The 16,942-nt window shown below is 39.3% G+C and overlaps 1 protein-coding gene across 3 annotated transcripts in view; it reads right to left on the bottom strand.

Moving 5' to 3' along the window:
- Positions 1-462: 462 nt before the first annotated feature.
- enox1 (ecto-NOX disulfide-thiol exchanger 1) overlaps positions 463-16,942 on the bottom strand; it is a 142,581-nt gene continuing 126,101 nt past the window's right edge. For all 3 annotated transcript variants that reach the window (XM_085435367.1, XM_085435368.1, XM_085435369.1), the window contains 4 exons: positions 15,173-15,229; positions 14,095-14,197; positions 6,099-6,184; positions 463-3,276 (listed from right to left, as the gene is read on the bottom strand). In XM_085435367.1, the coding sequence (XP_085291493.1) occupies positions 3,145-3,276; positions 6,099-6,184; positions 14,095-14,197; positions 15,173-15,229 (378 nt within the window). In that variant the 3' untranslated portion in view covers positions 463-3,144. The remainder of the gene's footprint in view (positions 3,277-6,098; positions 6,185-14,094; positions 14,198-15,172; positions 15,230-16,942) is intronic.

Genomic DNA, 16,942 nt, shown 5'->3' with positions numbered 1-16,942 from the left:
GATGGTTATTTCCTGTTTTAGTTTTAAGCTTAGCTCCTCATGTGGTCAGGATACTTCTAAATAGTCCAAAAAAAGGCCTCTAACCACCATTTGGTAACCAGACTGTTACTTATATAGAGCTTTTGTACTCTAACTGATAACGCTTTCTATATGTCCTCAGTGTAAAACACTATGAGGTCAAGGAAAGGTGTGATGGAGAATTTACAGGGAAAAGAGAAGCATGGAGTAGAGAATTCATCTGCAAAATATCACTTCATTACAAAAGGTTGAAATTTTAAAAAATGGGAAGCTAAATACCCTAAAAAAATGAAATGAAACTTGTTTCCTTACTTTTTCTTGCTGGAGTGCGTGAACGTTTAGACCCAAAACAACACAAAAGCAGAGATTACTAATGCAAACTGATCTACAGCAAAGCTTAAATACACAGTCGGTATATAACTCACAATCTGGATTTAGACAGCAGCAAGTGATAAGAAGTATTTTATTATAGTAACGTGTTCAAACTTAACTTGTATCAGCCTGTTGTTGGAAATTCAAAACGTGGAGCACTCCACTCTTCCACTTCCAAGCCACACTTTTGTGCAACCATTCTTTTTTTCTTTTTTAGAAAAGAAGATATTTAGATATTTAAATAAGGAGAACGAGTACCCATAACATTAATGGGAGTGCAATGCTAAATAACATTAGCATTGTATTTTCTACATGTCCAGCTTTGTGGTCTTTAAAAACACTCAGAAATGACAAAAATCATCTTCAGTCCCCAGACGAACATCATGATCTCTTCCCTTCGCTCTAGTCAGAAGGATAATAAATATTTGTCACAGTCATTAACTTTGTATACTGTATTTGAAAAAAGTAGCACCACTTAGGTCATGTTTTTTGCATTTTACCATATTTAATTACAATATGTAATATGGCAGTGGAACATTTCAGTCTGCTGCCTTCTGTGAACAGCTTCTTTACACAATATAATGAAATAAATTAAGCAGAATGATTGAATTTCGATCCCTCACATCGGTCTTTGACAAATCAGCAATTTTTCTTTCTTTACTTCCATCATCTTCATGCGTTTTTTTCCCCCCCCAAATATTGTCCTTTCCTTCCTCTAACCCTCCTGTTTCCAGTGTCCGTGTCCTCATCAGGGAGCACCTAACAGGCCTGGAGTGTTTTTACACTTAGTCACTCAGATTATTTCAAACTCCACATCAGTTTGCCTGTATATTATTATTTTTTCAATTAAAAAATATCTGGCAGTAAGAAATAAATACGAACTCATGTTCACACACCAACCCTAAACTGTCACTCAGTAAACACTAGCATCCAGTAACAATGGAGGCTCACATTATTTACGGTAAATGTATCCAAGATGTTTTGCGATGGTACCCAGGTGTGAAGTAGCACATGTCTGTTTGAAGATTTTTGGCTTGCTTATTCTCTGATCAGGAGTAGCAAAATCTAGGTCCTTATACTGCACGTAGTCTTCACGGATATAATCCCACAGGGTAGTCTGGCCTTAAAACTGTAAACTTCTAGCACTATATAAGGTACTTTATCACTGACAGGTACGTATCTATGAAGCGCCTTGAGGCGACTTATGTTGTGATTTGGCGCTATATAAATAAAATTGAATTGAATTGAAATTGAATTGAATTGAAATGGTCAATTCCAGATCATGTGACACAGACATATGATCTGTTCTAATCACAAATAGAGATTAGAACAGGCCACAGGTATTAAAGGTACCGGGCTGCAGTGATTGGAGTTCCACAGGGTTCTGTGCTGGGATTAGATCTATTTACATTATCACTATAGTTTGTCTCTTGTCCCATCTCTCTCTGCTCTTTCCCCTCACCAAGAATGTATTATTGTTGGGTCTTTACCTTACAATATAAAAAGCACTGACGCTGTGATTTGGCACTGTATAAATAAAGCTTAATTGAAACTAATGCAATGAGCATACCTAAAGAATTCAGTGTCAAACATGTTCTCACCATTATTTGTTCTCACATATGATATTTCTAACACCCTATAGATCTCTTGTATACTGACCTTTTAAATTGCTTTTACTTAAAAAAAAAATCTTATTTCAGATACTCCTTTCTGCAGATATACTCTTTTTACAGAATGGGGGATTTACTGTATTCTGATAGTCTAGCAGAGTAAGGCTGAAGTTAGTTGTGCAATGGCCGTCCTTTCATGTAATCTGTGGTGGTCACTGTGCACACAGACTTTTATTCCCTTACTTTAGCCTTAAAAGCAGCAAATCTTCTCTGAGGCAACACATAATTTGCACCCCAGTAGAAATTCTGGGGAAAATCGCTTCCTTATGGACAAAGTCAGGGAATTGCCTGAAAGCTTGAAAACCCCAAATATGAATATAGAGAAAATGCAACACAAATAATGTTAGATATTGTTTCACCACCACATTCAGAAAGTAACACAAGATTACAATCAGCTGGCAGTAAAGATTAAATTAAAGGGCTCTGTATGTGTTTTTATTGAATGACAGATTTAGAGTTGGTGTACAAAGTCCTTTCCAAACCATTAAGAGGAAGTGATCTATCTGTGGTCCCATCATGCCACAGGAAGCCCAGCAAAAAACTCCCTTGCACAGCCAGTTCTTGGACCAAGTAGGAGATGATTTATCTGCCAGGGAAATGAGGTTTGGCATCAAATCTTTTAACGTTCAACTTTGGTATAAATTTTTTTTAAACTCTCTGTCTGTGATGTTTCGGTTGTTGCTGGATTTTTCAGACTCCAAACTGCACCGACAGCAAGACACCAAGGACCATGATTCACTTCAGAGGACAGACAGAGGGTGTGTCTTCCGCGCTGACCGACGATAGTCTATAACGCCCTGTTGCAGTTCACCGTGGTGACAATCTGCAGTGAGGAAAAGAAATGTTATTTCACCTGAACCCAGCATCCAGAGGTGAAATGTCTTTTGGGATTCTAAAAAAAAAAAAAATCCGTCGCTTTCACAGTTTCCAGTGTCTGCTTGAGTGAACGTCATCTGTTGTCTACTGCACTGCCGTGTGTCTGAAGAACATGCGCACACACACATGTGAATTAAAGGTCCGAGGCATTGTGCACATCTGTTCACGTTGGTGTGTCTTCGCAGTGTGTGTGTGCGCCACTCCTGTGTCACGCTGAACTCAGTGTGTCAAAACCGCAGAATTTCCATCTTTTTTCCAGAGTTGCACCGACGCCACTCAGCTCCTGCCTGAACATACTGGGCAGACGGACCATGAGCCGCTCCAGTTCCCCTGCAGATACCTGAACGACGACAGCAGAGAGGAAGAGAAATCAGACTGACATAGAACAAACTACAGGGGCTTTTATTCTTGATTTTCATATCATATTGGATATCACTTTGGTACTTTGGGTCTTATGAAAACACATTAGACCTACCTTGGATTTGCAGGTACAACCTTCACTAGATTAATTAAAAACCAAAGAAAATTGGATAATTTTTAGACACATTTTGTTGTTATATGGCAAATCTTTATCATCTGGCAACATCTAGGGCTGTATTATAAAGCCAACACTTAAGTGCCAAAAACTGTAGTTCCTCTATTGGCCACTTGAGGCTCCAAAAAACTCGAACTTTATAGCCTCAACCGTATCTGTTTCTATCTGATTTCTCATGCTTTTTACCTGATGTAGTGCCTTTGAGTGATCATTCCCTAATAACATTTATATTTACAATAATGGTTTACATAGCAGTGGGAAATACATCTGATTACAGTAGATATTTTTTTGAAAGGGCTGTAACTAAATTTAAGGATCTGCTTCCTCCACTGTTATCTTCTTCAGTGTCATATTCCAACACAGAGCCGCTATCTAAACTCAGGATGTCTTTACCTTACAATATAAAGCACCTTGAGGTGACTGTTATCGTAATTTGATGCTATATAAATACGACTGAAATTAATTGAGAAAAGAAATGAATTGAAGTTTGTGGCATTGTGACAAATGCAGCTTAGCTACCATAAAGTAACCTGTTGGATAATTATCAGAATCATCTTTTATGTTTCTGTAATGGTTAATTCACTAATATGTGCAAGCTCTTTAGTCTACGTGATATTTATAATGCTAAAATATAATTATCACTAACATAATTGAAATGTTTTACATATAAACAAGGAAAAAGCAGTTGTAAAGCACATTATTATTATTATTTGTTAAGTTGGCAAGTTACAGTTATTTATATACAATTTCTGAAAAATTACTTTTTATATAAATCATTATAGGTGTTATACTAAATTTGTTAAGCATTGTATGTGAGACTGTTGCCGAAGATGAATGAAATGAAAGTAAAACTGCTATGTGTGTGTTAGGGCTGAACGATTATGGAAAATAATCTAATTGCGATTTTTTGCCCCAATATTGCGATTGCGATGCGATATGCGATTATTTTTTAAGGTATTTGTCTTCTGTATTATTAAACAAAGACAAGCAATACATCATATAGTATGGCCAATACTATATTACATTAATTTTAAACTGTTCTTTCCTGGAAGACAGACCTCTGTTATGATGACATGAGGTGATGCATGAATTGATGACTGACATTTTTATTTAACTTCTTCAATCACAACAGTATATTTGAACATACACAATAGTTTATTTTTAGCTTACAAACATCTGAGCATAAAGTGCTGACAAGGAACCCTGGTGTAAACATTAAAATGAAAGTCAGTACAATGTGCAGATTGCAGAAATATAAATAAAATAAATCAGTGGCTTTACCACACTCAGTTTTTCGACATCTGTGAACTACTAGACAGTCATTCAATTAAAAAATAATATTAAATAAATAAAACTAATAAATAAAAAATACACACATCTTACTGATCTCTGCAGTCAGTAACATTACACATAAAGTGCAAACATAATAGCAATTGTATAAACACACACACAAACACGCCTTTAAAGTTTAAAGGCGTGAAATTGGACGGTCTAGTTCTGATTAGCGTCACCGCTGTCTCGGTGGAGTTTAATAAACTCGGCCGTCTGCTTCTTGCTATCTAAAATATAACCAGACACTGGCGTAAATTCTCGACTGTCTCATACTTCTGTTTAATAAGTTTTCTGTTTGACGTTTAGTCAGCTGTGTGAAAACCAAGGAGGAACCCACCCGGGGGATTAATAAAGTTTTATTTTATCTAATCTAATAACTTTAATCTCAGCCAAACCGATTTACTCACGAACAAACAAAACACTGAAAAAAGCCCAACAATAACATTTTTAGGTTGTCTAAGTGACTTATATATTACGTTTAACCCGAGCAGCGAAACTCCGCGGTGATCTGAAAATGATGTGCCGGGAGTTGTGCCGTTCTCGGCCGCATCAGTAACCCTCGAGCTCCCGGCTAGCTGTCGAGCTGGTGGGTAGCAGACGCCTCTGAAAACGTCGAAGCGCTTTTGCAAATATGGGATATCTTGATAAACCGAGCAGATATTTGATGTTTACACAACTACTTTCTCGCCTGAAAATATGTTAAAAGTTTATTTTGTGACCCAGAAAGATTAGTATGAGTAATTTTAAAAATTAGTAGCGGCCGCCATTGCTGGAAACTGGAGTTTGGCTGGGCCGCGCTATGAATTCTGGGATATGGTAGTAATTTGGACAGCCTTCGGCGCGTCGCTGTGACGTAATCGGTCTACAAATGCGGCCTCAGGAGGATGCAGCCCATGAATTGTATAATATAATCGCAGTATAATCGCAGCCTTTGCGGTTAGAAAATTGCACTTGATCATGTCGCGATATTATCGCAAATGTGATATATCGTTCAGCCCTAGTGTGTGTTCTTTTGTGCCTTAGTATCAGTATGCTGCTTTGTGCTTTTGCTTGATAAAAATATCTAAAAGCACTGACGCACCCATAGGCTTACTCTCGAGCAAAACCCAGAGAACTTCTTAGAAATGGCCAGTCCAATTCTAAGAAAGGTTACATAGATTATGCCTTTGCAATCCCTTGTTTGTTGCTCATGAGTATTTTGTGTATTACATACATTTTCTATGTCATGTGTTCTTTAATAGGGTTTAGTGAGAAATGTAGCTGAATGTTTCATGTTGTTTTTTAATGACATTTACCTTGGAGTCTAGTCTCTGTATGTACGACCACAGATACTCGAGGTTGGCCCCAAATGGATGGACATGGAGGAAGGTCGATATAATGCCTGCGGAGAAGAAGGGCCATTAGATAAACCTGCGGTTCAGTGCAATGAAAATATGAGCATGGGAGCGATCTAACATCTCACTGGCAGAGATGATGAGTAAGTAAATCAAAGGTTAACAAAACTATAGAGAAACATCTAAACCTCAATTAAGGATGGAACAGTAAAAAACCCCAGCATATTACACACAATGCATACAAATATTTCAATGAGCATTCATTCCCATTTTCATTTGCAGATTTTACTTTAAATTTGTTCAACATTTGGACAGAAACATTTGTCATTGGATTTCTGAATGCAGTATTTGTGAGGCAAATGTGGTCTTTGAAAACTGCAAGTGTGTATATTTAGTATTTACCATCAGTATTCATGAGTGCTTCAAGAACAGGCTTAGCAAACTAATAAAGCCAATGTGCGTGTGCACACACACACACACACACACACACACACACACACACACACACACACACACACACTGAGCTGACAAAGAAGTAAGATCCACTAGAGTGACTTTTAGATATAAAGGTTCAGGCTCCAGCAGAGCAGCCAATCTGCATCCTCATGAAATGCTGCACAATAAACAAATGGCAGAGCAGCCCCATAAAAATGCTGGCCAGAGCAGAAACTGCTCTCAACTTGATTACTTCTGAGAGGTCCTGCAAAGGTAGGCAGTCATGCGGAGGGGGGGAAGGAGTGGATGATGGTGGGGGTTGGGTAAGGGTAAAGAAATAGAGTGGCGTCCCCTGGAGGATCCAGCACAGCCAATATTTATTTCCTTGATTTATGTGGCGAAACGCTTGCAATTACAGACGGGCCTAATTCAATTTCTTCCACCAGGCCTGCTCACATGGAACAGTGCCACAGAGAACTGTAGGCTGGAGGAGGGGCAGGGATGTGGGTGCACTAAAAAAGGAAGTTAAATTTCAAGCTTGCACCAAGGAACTCTAACTTAGAAAAAGGGAGGAGAAAAAACCTACATAATCGACGAATGCAGTATGACATTTGGGTCCAGGCTATTTCAATTGCAGGTTCAGATAAGTTTCATAGTATTTACTATGGATCCAAGTTATTTTTCAGGAAGACACCTGCTAACAGTACATTTACTGTCACGATATACAAGTGGTACAAATCTTTGTCTTCTTGTTTTAAAAGTAGCGCACAAAAAAAATAAAAAACCTGTTACTTCTTTAGATGAGTTAAATGAGTTAAAATGAACAAATCCAAACTACAACTGAAATATTTTCTACATGTATAAGATAGGGCTGACTGCTGATAAGAGGAGACAAGCATACAAAGGAAAGTTTAGGAGCGTTTGGAGAAATTGATGAAACTACAACATGTACGTGCGTGGTTCGTGGTGCAGCTGCAGAGGAGGCTGACACACCAGAGCTCCATCGGCTCATCATGCCTCCCCTGTATTGAAAGTGCCAGGACCTGAGGTGGTTGTTGTTGTGTGTAGGATGCATCTGAAAAGCCTTCACAAAGCCCCACATTCAACTCTATTGAAAAATTTGTGAACAACGCTTAAAAGCTGGATTCATGGCAGGAAAGGAGCTAATTTAAACACACTCAATTCTGCCAAGAGTGGACAAAAAAAACTGTTCAAGAAATCATTAAAAGCTCAAAATTACTGACATTCATGATGAGTGCTTGAAAACTTTTGACCATCGTTTAGCTTCTACAGACAACACAAAAGGTAAGAAAAAACTATTTTTCTGTGTATGACCTCTTATTCAAAAGAAAGGGAGTGCTGCAGCTGTATAACTGGAGCCTTAAAATGGTTTTAATGTTTAAAGTTTGAGGCTTGGCATTTCAAATAGTCCAGGACTAATTTATGAATCATGGCAATTTGTGGCTTCGGCATCTGTGTCTGCAGACAGTGATTCAAACAGTGGACACAAACTTGAACACATGCTACAACTGAGTGTGTGTGTATCGAAATGTTCCACAAATGTGCAAAAGAAAGCATGCTGGCAAACCTACTGATGGCTAAAAAAGCTCCTTTGTTTATTGTGTTTGGTTGGACTATTTGAACAAGTCAATAGCAGAAAACAATCTGTGCAGCCACACAGCAATAACTGAGCCATAGATGTGGAACACAGTAACATCACGACACAGCGCATACAGTCTGTATGAAATGAGCATCCAATTTATTCTTTTACGTGTGCACCCAGACTCTCGATGACTGCTTGCAGACGTGCAAATGCAACAAACATACCATCTAAACTGACAATTTACTGTCACTTGAAAACCTTCTGTTTTTTTCTCCACCTTCATTCACACACTGATATCAAAAGGTTCAACATACATGGATGACTTGCCTACCTTGCTTATTATAGTATTAAGAGTTGCATGTTACTTAGCAGTAATTGTGCAGCCTACCTCTGTCTGTCCCTTGTACAAATAAGACACCTTGCACACACACACACACACATACACTTTCATACCCTGACCCACAGATCATTTAAAAAATTATATAAAATATATGATAATAAAATAATTAATATAATATTGGATCTATTATATTTGTACTGTCAAAATGAAATGACATTAGTCTCATGAGCTACATTAGCAAAACTAGTTTACTGGCAACCGTTTGCTAAAAGGACTCAGCCCATGGCTGTGGTGTCTCTCAGTCTCTGATACATCACATGCCAAAAAAAGGTCTCGGTTTTCTCCAGTAAAAGTAAAACAAAAAATATTAAATAAAGATTTCTATTTCTATTCTGTAAAACAACACTGTGCCCAATGTCCGTAGCTGCTACTGTCACGGCTGCTAGGTGCAGGGAGCAGCATTTGGTAAACTAGACGGTCCAACACTTCCAGCCTTCGAAGGACAGCCTATGCAGCACCTTTATGGGGACACACGTAAGGTCTTCGGGTTCACCTTAGCTAGCTAACCTAGACACAAGTCACTTCTGGTTCTAAAAAACCAAGATGGCGGTAGCAACAATGCTGAACTCAAGGCTAAATTAATTCATTAATTAAAAAGAGTTTTGTCAGAGTCAGGGGACTTCATAATCTAAAGTCCTACATAGAAGCCTTGCAACTGAGCAGCCATCTTGAGCTCTACTGGGTCAGCTACTTTGAACGTTATATAAATGAACTTCAGTTCCATTGGTCACTCATTCAAAAAGAATCTGACTTTGCAATTCTCCCGTAGATTTGAATTGTGGATTCTTTGTGTCTCTCCCGCAATGCCTCTGCTATAACCCACTCCCACTTAACTCAAGTTAGTCAGAAAGCCAGTCAATGTGGAAGCATTCTCCCTGCAAGGCTCACCTGGTGACCTCCTATGCTGAAAGGCTGCACGGACCTGTGCTTGATTCTGCCCGGGACCATTTACTGTGTGTGACTCTCCCGTCTTCCCTATCCAGTAAAGGCAAATATGCCCAAGAACCATAAAACAGGGAGAATAGGTAGCATAACATTTCAAAATACTTCCACTCAGTGTTTTGATATGCAAATTAAAATGCTAAATGTAAATTCTATTGTCTTATTTGATTTTACTGTGTGAGAAAATCAGCCACATGCCTTTAAAAATGTGTTTGTTTGATGAAAATCTCCCAGCAGCAGCAGCAGGGGAGGAAGACAGAGAGCTGTGCCTCCTCGCTCCTTCATATTTGGATTTTCTTGGCGCCACTAAGAGAGATAAATGTGCTGCTGTTCCTCCCGCTCTGCTCTGTTGTGGACAAATACAGATCGTCCTGTGCTTTTCTCCACGCTGCTGCATGGTCTGTGGTAACGCGAGGCTTTACAGAGGGAAACAAAGGCAGCAGAAATGAATTGTGTCCAGCTGCTGTATGGGGGCCCAACACAGAGTGAAATCCACGTCTCTGATTTTAGAAGAAGATAGAAACAGAAAGGAGCCACAGCAGGCTTTAGGCACTTTGTTTTTCTGTCTCTCCTGCAGAAGAAGGTCTGAGAGCTCTCCAAGCTCTCAGACAGCAGACGCTATGTTTACGCCTAACACGGCAGCGGTGGTATGAGCTGAGACGAGTTAAGTGTCAAGCACTCTTGCGCACTCACGTTCAGTTATCTTTAATGCTCCGCTAACGAATACTCTCAGAACTGTGCTGTGCGCTGAACTTACAAAGTAATCAGGGTGCTGCTGTCCACACGTGTAGCTTGAATGAGCGTCACAGCCTGCACAGTCTCTCTGGAAATTAAATTAGCCATGAAAGCTGTCAGTAAGTTCCAGTCAAAGACTTTCATAATCCAACTATGCGCATAATCCACCTTGAGCTGTGTACTGGGAGAGTTTCTTGGAATGAGCAGAGGCTGGAAACAAATCACTCCGAGCAAGAATCTGCGCTCTCACACGTTCACCTCTGCTCACACAGCAGCCAAATTAGATTTACATCTTTCCTGGGCTGGAAGAAAACAGAGCCAAGGAGAAGACCAAGACCTAACTGCTCTGTGGGTAAAAAGGTTTTTTATACCGGTGATTTCCACTGATAACGTAATGGAGAGGTAAGCAAGCTTTCACTTTGTTCCTTTCGTATGCCAGCTGAAATACATAACAAGAAGAAGGATATGGAAAAACTTCAGGTTATAATATCCACTGGAGATTAATTTTCTGACTGAAGTCTCTCTTTTCCTTCCGCTGTCCAGCCTCTGCAGAGCAGAAGCCTCACGATCTGAGGTGAGAAAGAGTAAAAGATTAAGCAGTGAGTGCTCTGAGAGCTTATTTGGCCACAGTGTTGCCTGTTGGGTACAACAGGACCATACTGTCAGTGAACTTCTGCGTTATTCCTGACACTGTTTGCTGGAACAAATAATAAAAAAAAAAAAAACCCTCACAGATTTCAACCAAAAAGTCAAAAGGGGTTTTATTTCAGTGTCGTCTCATCCATACCTCAATGCACTCTGTCACTTTGTACGCCACAACGTGTGCACATCTGTACACCTATAATATCAGTAACATCCCAGAAACATTAGTGGTAACACTTGTGTCCTTTTATATTTATGTTTATATTTATATCTCTTTTTCTATACTTTATTTTATAGATAGCTTTATTGTAGGGGTGCAACGATACACAAAATTCACGGTTCGGTTCGATTCGATACTTTGGTGTCACGGTTCGATATTTTTTCGATACAAAAAAATGTTCATGCCTTTTTAATTTGTCATTTATTAAAATTATAAATATATATTTTAACTCAAAAGTACAGTTTTTAAATTTAATGTTGCTGAAACAACAAAGTAATAAAAAAAATAAATATATCTGATTGAGGAATCACTCATCTTTGGAAAAGAGAGTTTATTACAGAGAAATGGCTCTTTCCAAAATAAAAGCTATACTATCTGCTTCTTCTGGGTTATATTCTCAGCAGCATATTAAACATATCAGGTCCCCATGAGGAGAATCCTGTGCTAACGGCTGTCTAAATGACTCGGGTAAAGTTTGTAGCATGCGTGCTTGTTGTTTTTGTCTGCTTCCACTTGTCTTTGCACTAGGATGCTGTCGGAGTAAATGTGCAGTCATATTCGTTGTGTTCCCACTAGTGCTGTCAGCGTTAATCTCGTTGAAATGACGTTAAAGCCACAACACGGCAAATCTCCGTCAACGAGCTACCGCGGATCGCCCCGTGCGTGGGGCTGGACGGTCAACACGTTAACGAGCTAACTGCGCTAACATACTAGTTTCCACCAATGTAATTAAGCATTGCGTGGCACATCCAACATACTGTTTTACTTTTGTCCATCAGGGTCATACTTCACATGAAAACCAAAATAGTTTCAGAAGAAAGCAAAAAAGGTGCACTTGGGACAAACTGAACCAAACCTATGCTTGTTGCGTGAGGAAAAATGATCAACATGCTTTTTGTGCCATTTTTGTTTGGTGGTATAACTATACTTGAGAGATTTTTTCAAACTCAGACCAGTGCGTTTCAGCCAGGGGCGGAGCGTGGGGGTGGCTTACTGGGCTTAAGCCCGGGTTGTTTTTTCAGAAGCCCGGGGTCTTCTGGAGTGTAATTTTTTTCATAGTTAGATGCCTGGCTGACAACTGTATAAAACAAAAAGTACACACAATATTCGAAGCACATAGTGCACACTGTGGGAATTTACGACTGTGCGTGAATCCCCCCTGATATTGGTATGATCCGAGCTCAGGCACTAAACGACTGAGCGAGGGGGCGGGGCAGCTGCTGCCTGTGTGCGCTGTTGGAGAAACGGAGCCAGCCATACTAAGGAGAGTCTAAGTTTGACCAGGTACCAAAGCAAATCATTCGTACCGTACAAATAATGTAAATTCTGACGGTGCATCACGAAAGATTGATATCAAACTGATCACTTGACCAATATTACGTTACTTGCTCTTCAAGTGAATCAACAAATGGCGAAATGAAAAGCCGAACAAATGCTATTTTTTAGAGTCTTAGCTTACGTGTGTTTATTTCATATTTTCAGTTCTTACCCTCCCCGACTAAATCGGTTTCAGTTATGTACTGAAATATAAGAATGGACATTAGAGGCTTCTTTCAAAGAAAAAACTCAGGTAAATGTTATTTTATATATTATGCTTTGTATGCTGTTCAGTATATTTCTATGCAAAACAAGAGGGATTTCAGTACACAGCAGTATATCCACAGTTTAAACCAGATATTTACATACACTTTATGGAAAACACAAGAACATTTTTTTACTGTTAAACATCAATTTAGAGTAAACTTGTTTTGTTTTGGATAAATATTGAAACATCTTTTGAATTAGTTAAATGTCAGAATAAAGAGAGAGAGATCTTTCTATTTTTATCACTTTCATCAAATTTAGGAGCACATATACACTAAGTTTATTGTTAATTAATAAGAAAACTCCAGACGATTCCATTCTGAGCTGAAGAAGCTTCTGATAGGTTAGTAGAGTCCATGTGAGTAAATTGGTGGCACACCTGTGGATGCATATAAGGCAAAACACAGAGTCTGTTTCTGTGACATGGGAAAATCAAGAGATGTCAACCAAAACACCAGGAAAAGAACTGTGGAGCTCCATAAGTGTGGCTCAATTCTGAATACAATTTGGTGCCATTTACAATTAAGAAATACAGATAGTTTCTCTCTTTACTCTTAAAGTTAACAAATATGTTTTTATATTTATCAATCTAAAAAAAATAAACATTTAGTCTGATTTGATGTTACAATTTAAAAAAGTGTTTTTATCTGAAGAGTACATAAATATCTGGTTTCAACTGTATATTTGATGATTGTCAGCACAAAGAGGGAGAGAGAGGAACAGAGATGAACAAGAGCAGGTGAGACACACATGTTAGTCAAATGGTTGTTTACCAAAAGTATCACCGTATCATAGGTCCTCATGTATCTCGTACCTAGTGTTTCTTTTTAGGTTTGTTATTTTTCAAATTCTACATTTATTAAGTTATGCAGGCTTGTTTGCACAACAAGGCTAAATAATTATATAAACTTTTCTCAATCTAAATAGTGGACTTTGGTAGAATTAAAAAATAAGTGTAGTGCAGGTCTATGATGATTTTTAGTGCTACTATCATCTAGTTCTGATTCTGGTTCTGTCTTGGTTAAGTCCTAAGTAGTCCTGATTTTGAACTGTTGTAGTCCTGTTTTAATTCTGGATCAGTTCTGGGTCTGGTTGAATTGGGGTTTAGTCCCTGTGTCTTGATACAGCCCCGACTTTGTTCTGCCTTGCTGCTTAATTAAAAAACTAGTTTAAGGTGTCCTGCATATGTGATATATTTTTTTCCTATATGAAGTCATTCTTTTTTGAACAAAACTCAAAACAGAGCCCAATCTTTCAGTCATTTCTACCCCCATCCCACATGCATACTACCCTTTAGGGCTAAGCCCCGGGTGTTTCAAATGTCTGGCTCCGCCTCTGGTTTCAGCCATGTGTTATATAGCTAAACTGACAGCCAGTAATAGTAAGAAGCATTTACCAAGAAGCAGAGCCTCTTTTTCTGAAGTGATGACTCCTCTTGTGATAAGCTCGGTCCTCCGGTCTCTGCTGTGGTACAGAGAAGGAACACACCCGTTGATCCCCTGTGAAAACACATGTGTATGACAAAAGAGCCAAAACATAAGGGTACAAATACACTTTAACTACCAATTACTACATGAAGCTGATAACAGAGGGCTGGGAAACACCCGGAAATGAGTTAGCATTTTGCATTTGTGTTGTGTCCAGAACTGAATGTGTTTTGTTGAATAGTTTTTGGCGCGGTATTAACAATTACGCATTTGCAAGGGGCAAACTGAGAGAACAGAAGCTGCTGGGTGGCCCAACGTTTTCCCATCTGCCTTTATGCTTTCAGAAAATATCTAAATCATTTATCCTAAATCAGTTCATATATTCTACATTAATCCAAAAAGCACGAGGAACAATGCCACTGGCTTTCTGTTGAAACATTTGTTGGATCTCATTGACATCAGCACTATATATTTGCAACACACAAAGAGCACACAAAACCCAAGCAAAACCTCATCATTTAATAAAAGGCATCACAGTGTTGCACTCAGGAGGTCCAGATTTTCAGATAATAGTACAGTGAATGCAGATCGACTCAGAGTAGCATGATACAAATGTCCGTGTCCTCCTGACTTCAATCAGTGTGCACTTCAGCAGCTTTGAGGCTAATAGTCCATCTCCCATGACATGTGCAGTATACAGACACTGTGTGTAAATGTGTACATACTGGGTCACTGAGAAGCAACAAAGTGCTGTGAGAGACAGCTGAGGACCAAAATAACAGACTGTAACCTCTCCTGATTTCACTCATGTTTCACTCTCATCAACTGTTTCCTTTGTTTGGGTCTTTACATTTTTTTTAAAAAAAAAAGTGTGCTGATATTGTGTGAATCACAAACACAAGCATCAAATCTCTACTTTTCAAACTGTTGAACGGGGCCATGTTTGGCTTGACAACCTGACAAAAATGTTGTTTTTAAAAAACAAAAAACCAAAAACTGTCAGTTATTTTTCTGCCAGTCGACTTCAGCTCAGGCTTCAATTTTTACCTTTTCATGGAGCTCGCCGTTGGTCCCTTCCACAGTCTCCCCATTACTGCTCAGCAGCTGCAGAGACACACAGAGAGAAAACAGAAAGTGTTTGATGAGTCGCAGTGAAACTCAGAGTTTGAAGAAAAAACATTTGTAACAAAGAGTCTGTTTTTTCTGCTCTTTTATAGATGGGTCTGTTAGAAGGACAGGCTGGAAATGTGCAGACTGTGAGACCATTATATGGATACTCTGAAGAAACACTGTGCTGATAGCTGTTTGAGAATTATAAATGTATTTATCGTGCACAAACAGAGACATGGCAAACTGGTCATTAGGCGTTATGGAAGGCTTTACAGAGAGCTGCCACAGAGACTTGGCCGATGTTTCCTCTCATCTAACTCCCTCCTCTTCCCACGTTCTTCTAACTTTATCATCCAGAAAGTAACCCACTCAGCAGTGGACTGTTAAATGGGCTAGATAAGTACAAAAGCTAAAAAAAACCTCAGAGAAAATAAGTAAAAATTTTAAAAGGGGGCATTTAAATTGACCGTAATAAGTAGTGACAGATGGAAAAACAGCGATATGGAGCAGACTGTGGTCCCCAGTTTCCAGCAAAGACCAGTAAAAGAAGTTAAAGGTAGCAATTTACACCCACAATCATCTGTTATTAATACAGTCCTTGATTTGAAACCTTCTGTTTTCTAAGTATAAAATATGACTAAAGACACTTCTACATCCCCGGCACAACGCCATCGTATCTGCCTCCTTCAAACACGCAACATAACCTACAGCTGCTTCGACTCTGCGCTGCCAGTTATCCATCACAGAGCACTCATCAGCAGAGCCCGGCAACCTTCTTCTCATTACTGCAGCCAAAACCGCACAATGACCGCGTGAGCTCTCTTACCTTCAGCCAGCTGCTTTTACTCAACAGTTTCTGGGCAAAAGTCAGTCATGTTTTGGAGATTTGATGCTCTAAAAGGGACACAACTCATGTGCATGGGAAAAGTATGTGAGGATAATGTGGGCTAGGTGATTAATTTGCGGTTTGTGTGAGTCCAGCATAATGTCTGTGCAAGAGATATGCAGTGTAAACAAAGTATCTCCCAAAAACTGCATTAGCCATGCAGCTGCCACTGTTTCAGACTCTTCCTGCTCCTCGTGTGAACTCTAAAGAGGTTTGGGCAATCCAGGCTGTCACTGTTCCTCAGGTATGAAGCACCTGAAGCACCTACTTCATTTGGATTGTCTCAAAAACTTCCCCCACAAAAGCTCCTGTGGTATACAGGTGCGAGCTGAAGTACAGACGAGCAGCTGATTTACGTGCTGTTACCTCCGACCGGGCTTGTTCACCTCTGCCTACGGACTGGATTCATCTATGTGAAGCGTCTGTAAAACTTGGCAGTGAAATCACTACATAAAAAGTGTGTCTCCTCCTCCCCCAGACCTCCTCTGTTCCCCCTGACAGCCCTTTTATTCCTGCAGAATGTATGCATCTATGAAGTCTTAGGTCAGCCTGCAGTAATGTTGCTGTGGGATGTGGCAAAGAACCAACGGATAGCCAAAATAAATTCGTTTGTCTATACATACACTGCTCAAAAAATTTAAAGGAACACTTTGAAATCTCAGATCTCAATACCACAAAAATAATAGGTGTTCCATTGGATTTAGGTCAGGTGAGTGTGGGGGTCAGTCAAGCCAACAGTCAGAAAAGATGAGGCGAGAACATCAAAGCAGCTGATTCGATGCCACCACAGATCCGACTGAGTTTCTTTGGTCGTTCATAGT

Source organism: Copadichromis virginalis, linkage group LG16 (genome assembly GCF_057382275.1).
Source record: "Copadichromis virginalis isolate Kocher_CV1m ecotype Utaka linkage group LG16, C_Virginalis_male_GT1.1, whole genome shotgun sequence".
Taxonomy (NCBI): Eukaryota; Metazoa; Chordata; class Actinopteri; order Cichliformes; family Cichlidae; genus Copadichromis; species Copadichromis virginalis.
Note: the sequence above shows the minus strand (reverse complement) of the source record. Positions and strands in the feature narration are given on the sequence as shown.